The 6000-nt window shown below is 30.9% G+C and overlaps 1 protein-coding gene across 2 annotated transcripts in view; it reads left to right on the top strand.

Moving 5' to 3' along the window:
* Nucleotides 1–1100: 1100 nt before the first annotated feature.
* Nucleotides 1101–6000, top strand: part of LOC123547011 (ribonuclease H2 subunit A-like) — a 77349-nt gene continuing 72449 nt past the window's right edge. Inside the window, exon 1 of one of the 2 annotated variants that reach the window (XM_045333745.2) lies at nucleotides 1101–1293. In XM_045333745.2, the coding sequence (XP_045189680.2) occupies nucleotides 1167–1293 (127 nt within the window). In that variant the 5' untranslated portion in view covers nucleotides 1101–1166. The remainder of the gene's footprint in view (nucleotides 1294–6000) is intronic. The other variant, XM_045333744.2, reaches the window with a different exon arrangement.

Here is a 6000-nt window from a genome sequence, read left to right as displayed (position 1 = left end):
TATATACCAAAATGTAAGGCTCGACTATGATCATATTTGAACGCCATTTTTCTGCATATTAAAGATTTATTTCACTCCCGTTAAAACTTAAAAATCAGCGAAAGTTTAATAATATCTGTCATGTGTTTACGAATCGGATAGAATATGGTGTCTTGTTCATTCACCAGAAGTAAATATTGTAAATATTAAGCAACTGAGCAAGTTACTCCTTCCCTTGGTTTGTCCTTAAATAGCCTATCATACCTGGAACAACTGATACTTCCTGATCATACATGGGCTTGAATTTTTTACGTGTGTTTACGAATCGGATAGAATATGGTGTCTTGTATTTAAGCAACTGAGCAAGTTACTCCTTATACCTTGGTTTGTCCTTAAATAGTCTATCATACATGGGCTTGAATTTTTTACGTGTTGACATTCCAGATACACTATAGAAAGCACATTTATATTATATTTAAAATGCAAATTGCCCCTGGTGTGCCTTTCCAGACGTATAATATAACTGTCACCAAATTATAGCACAAGCCATTATTAGAATATTGTGTTTCTGAAATCTGTCCAATGGTTTATATATTTTAAAGATATTATTATATTATTGAATGAAGCACTATTTACTCAATGACAGATTTATTGTGACAACAAAAAAGCCATAAAAACATCCTTAACCTTCTTTAATAATTTTGATTGCCACGTATAGCAATCAGTATTTACTCAACTTGTTGATTGATAGGTTACAATTGAATAATCTGTCCGTTCGTTATAAACAATTATGGTACTTTTAACAGAACGATAAGTACAAAACTTTAAAAAAATGTATTTCAAGAATATTGGTTATTATTAACTTTCAATTGAATACACGTACTTCTGATAAAAAAACTGCACATATAATATTAGTCTGTCACAATTTGATTTAATTGATGTTTGGCATTTTTTTAACAACATATTTCTTTAGATATACATACGGCAGGCCCTTTCCCATCATGTTATATAGGCCCTTTCCGATCAGCGCGTTTTATGCACTGACTCGTATCGGTAGTATCTATACTATCTAGTCAAACCCGTGGTACCGCACAGTTTTACTTTTGCCGACTAATAGAAATTACTGCTTACAGCATTTTCTCTTACTGTGCGTTAAATACTGGTCTGAAACAGACACAAACTTGATTATGGATCAAACAACATATGAAAACGATAACACAAAGAATTGTATTCTACAATCAGCAGTACCGGAACTTACAAAGTTAGAGCCATGTTGGCTCGGAATAGATGAAGCAGGACGTGGACCAGTCTTGGGTAACTAATCCGTTGTTCAAATCCCATCATGGACCCATGCACTGGGAGAAGTGTATTCCCCGGAAAACCCGGAAATATTACGGATAATTTCCGGAAATCACTCAAGAGGTCATTAAATAATCATTTTAAAAGGGATTCGTCTAATTTTGGTAAATATCTAAACTAGAGCCTCTACACTCGCAAATATATAAAAATAAATAGAAATAAATAAATTTTAGTAGGCTAATTTGACTGTCAAAATACCGTATTTTTCTACGTGAAATAGTAGCATTTTGGAAAGCCCGGAAATCATAAAATTGCTTAGAAATTAAATACATATAAAGCAATTAATTTATTTTTTATATGTATCTAAAGAGGACCCTATATGCTACGACATATATAAAAAGGAAAAGAAACTATTGAGATTTAATAAGGTAATCTTATCGTCAAAATACCGTATTTTTCAACGTGAAATAGTTGCATTTTGGAAAACCCGGAAATCATAAAATTGCTCAGAAATTAAATATATCTAAAGCAATTAGTTTATTTTTATATGTATCTAAAGAGGACCCTATATGCTACGACATATATAAAAAGAAATAGAAACTATTGAGATTTAATAAGGTAATCTTATCGTCAAAATACCGTATATTTCGATGTGAAATTGTAGCATTTTGGATAATCTGGAAATCATATAAGTGGTTAGAATTAAAATAAATTTAAAGCAATATTTTTCATTTTTTTTTAAATATCGAAACAATAATCTATATCATACCATATATGCATAAAGAAACAGAAATATTAATATTTAATATGATAATTTGATTATGTTTCTATTTGAAAGCATTTGATCAAAAACGAATAGTGTATTCTCAAGCTTTAAAAGCGAATTTAAAAGACAATAAAATTTAAGTACAATTATACGCAGAAACGTCCGTAAAATTCACTATAAAATTTATTACGGATGTGTACTGTGTCATTTTGCCTTCATACAAATCACGAGAAGTATTTCTTCCACGTATACCTTTGCAATTAAGACCAATGATAAATAACTGGAAATATTGGCATTATTTAATTCTGGTTTATCACACAAGTTCTAATAAGTACCTTAATTGTGGTGTTTCATCGAAGTTACCTTATAAAGTAATAATTAGAATTATTATTATAAAAGGTTGAAATGTTAAATTGTTTACGGGTATAATAATATTTAAAGAAACAGAACACAAATACCCTATCATGCCTTATTTCTCTTTTTATTGCTACCAGCGAACAAGTTATCACCTCTGATTGAATTATCACACCTTCATTAATTGCCTGATGATATACCGCACGTGTATGTTAATCGAGTGTGCGCATTACAATAAACAATCAATTTAGCAGTTATGGTGACATCGGTACACACTTTGATTTATTATCTTCGAAGATGGTAATCAGTTCCGGTGTATTTTAAACAAATATTTCTTTATATATTTTGAGAAAGTGCAATTAATATGGTCGTTTTGGCATGATGTATTTTCACACTTGATTCGTAGGATATAAAAAAAACTTTTGATATTTATTTCATCATTTATAAGCAAAATCACAGTAAACATAATAGTCAATAGTGTCTTAAAGTTTGCAAGAAAGATTACATGTATTAGATAAATAATAATGTATGTATGTATATGTATGTGCGTGCGTGCCTTCGCGCACGCGCGTGTGTGTGTTTAAAGTTATTTTCGTCACCATTTCATGTATGCTTTTATGTTTTAACTGAATATACAGAATGATATAATGCTATTTCTAATAAATATTTATCCAACTATTTCTTTAACAGCAAGTGCTAAACAACTTCTCATTTTGTATTTTTTTCTGCATGGAAATTACTTTGCATGAACATTTTATCAATTTGAAATTTAATATTAATCTTTGCTATTAAGTTTTGTAAATATTATTCAAAGTCAGTAACTGTTGCCGATTTGTATTTTTTTTTTTACTTTTATGAACCGTACATTGTTATTTTTGAAAATAATAATAGTTACAATTTCATGATGTGTTTTTATTAATACCTAGACATGGAGATAGTTAGTGAAAATCAAAAACAGAAAACCTTTGACCAACTATCCGATTTCCGTCTTTTCTAAATGCGGCGATTTCGCCGGCTAAAAAATGCTTAAGTTTGGCGGTCGTTTAAAAGTCATACATTTAAAAAATGATTCAAGATTTTCTTCCCATTTCATGCTTGGATACTTGAAAATGATATGATGTTAAAATAATTAGATTCAAACAAAAAGTAAGAAACTTATAGCCAAGTACTTGATTTCCGCTTTTTTTTTAATATGACGATTTTGACGACCAAAAACGGTTAATTTTGACAGACGTTTATGCTTTAAATATATAGCGTTATTTTTCTACTTACCCCATGCACAGATGTTCAGAAAAGATTTAAACAACAAATTAGAAACTTATAGCCATGTAAATGATTTCCGGGTTTTCCAGATATGACAATTTCACGGCAAAAAAAAGGTTAATTTTGACAGTCGGTTATACTTTAAATATAGCAATATCTCTAAAAAAATTACTTCTACCTAATGCTTATATGCTCAGAAATGATTATATATCAAAATATTTAGATTTAAACAACAAATTAGAAACTTATAGCCATGTAAATGATTTCCGGGTTTTCCAAATATAACAATTTCACGGCAAAAAAAAGGGTTAATTTTGACAGTCGGTTATACTTTAAATATAGCAATATCTCTAATTTTTTTTTACTTGTACCCAAATCCTAGATGCTCAAAAATGATTATATATCAAAATATTTAGATTTAAACAACAAATTAGAAACTTATAGCCATGTAAATGATTTCCGGGTTTTCCAAATATGACAATTTCACGGCAAAAAAAGGTTAATTTTGACAGTCGGTTTTACTTTAAATATAGCAATATCTCTAAAAAAATTACTTGTACCCGAATCCTAGATGCTCAAAAAAAGATCATATATCAAAATATTTAGATTTAAACCACAAATAAGAAACTTCTGGCCATGTACATTATTTCCGGAAATTAGCCGTAAAATTTCCGGGTTTTCCGGGGAATACACCTGTCCCATGCACTGGAACTAGTAGTCCAAAATATTAGACGTGTACATGCTCATTTTACCTTCAACATTCATTATTTTATTATTTTACATTATATTTTCAATCTGCATTGTAACGTCTAAAAGGGCCCTAATCAGTAGAATGTAGCATTTTCTCACACGAAAAATATACGATATCCCAGACTCACCAGTTTCGACGCACATAACAAGCAACATGGTCGCGCTTTTTCATTCAGTATCATACGTGACTCTATTAGATGTTGCTTATGCACTAACCTTTTATGCATTGAATCATACCAATAACATCTTATTCTAAACAACTGACTGCCAGAAATCAAAAGGTAAACAACAACTAGTGTGGTCCGCCATACTTTTTTCTAACACATCTATTTCGACGCATCTTACATGATACTTGTTACGAAGCTTTTGATTGGCTTAAATATTTGTGCAACCACTGTAAGTAATGTGCTACACCATAACTGTCATGGATGCTGCAATAAAACTTGACACAAAAGCAGATGCAAGTAGATAATCAATATTAAGGTCAAATGATATAAATAAATCTGAAAACATTTTAAAATTCATGCAGATAAGGGGCTAAAACATAAATAATCACTCTGCTTTTTTAATACACACTGTCTGATGTTTTTTCTTTCATTTTTCTGGACTGCAGTGTTTACAGAGGAATTTGGCACATTTTGTTTTTTACAAAACTTTAGATGAACCCAGTGTTCGCAGCCTACTTGACAAGAGAAAAAAAACGAAGTGTGTAGTAATGATCGCACTGATATATAATGCGTACACCTTCCAAAACAGTGCATAAAATAGTGCGACTACATATGTCACATGGCAGTGATGTGACCTTGATAGCACCAAAGTCGGCTGCAGACGTACAACAAAATTTCCAGTAACTTTTTTAATCTAAGCTTCCACAGAGACATTTTTAAAATGGATGAAAATCTGCATTAGTAGAAACATTAAAAATCATGTATAGGGTAAATGAAAGTTGATAAATATCTTCAAATCCTGAACTTTCCAACTTTTTTATCGGTAAAAGTAACCATGATGTTTTCTGTCATTACACCGAGTAATTACGTCATTGGAAACCCCACGTTAATCGAGAACGAGGTCAAAACAAAAATGGCGTCGAAATAGATGTGCGTAAAATTACGTGGTGCGACGATATACGCAGGTTTAGACAGTCCAGCCTACCGTTATTTATCATATTCTAGTAATATATCGTTTAAATTTACCTTTAAAAGCCCTCATATCCAATATATGTCAATTGTGTACAGTTTTCAATACACATTCCGCCAGTTTTCAAGCATATTCAGCAGGTTATAATATATTTAGAATCGACTTAGACGAAAACAATTTTCCACGTGAACTATTTGCCAATTGATCCAGAGGGAAAATATTTCGTCTAAAATTGATTCTCAAAATAAACTGTGTTTACACAACATTCGGAATAGACCGGCAATGTTGCACACCATAATACAGATACACGGCAATACATACAGTGGAAAGAAACAACTCGATATTTATATATGAAAAGTAACTTTTATTTTATAATTATTCACATGTGCAGTTGAAAAAAGGATTATTTTCGGTGTAAGTAGTGTTCTTTCACTTCGGATTGGGTTATGTTG

Source organism: Mercenaria mercenaria, chromosome 9 (assembly GCF_021730395.1).
Source record: "Mercenaria mercenaria strain notata chromosome 9, MADL_Memer_1, whole genome shotgun sequence".
Lineage (NCBI taxonomy): Eukaryota > Metazoa > Mollusca > Bivalvia > Venerida > Veneridae > Mercenaria > Mercenaria mercenaria.
This window is presented reverse-complemented; position numbering and strand designations above follow the sequence as displayed.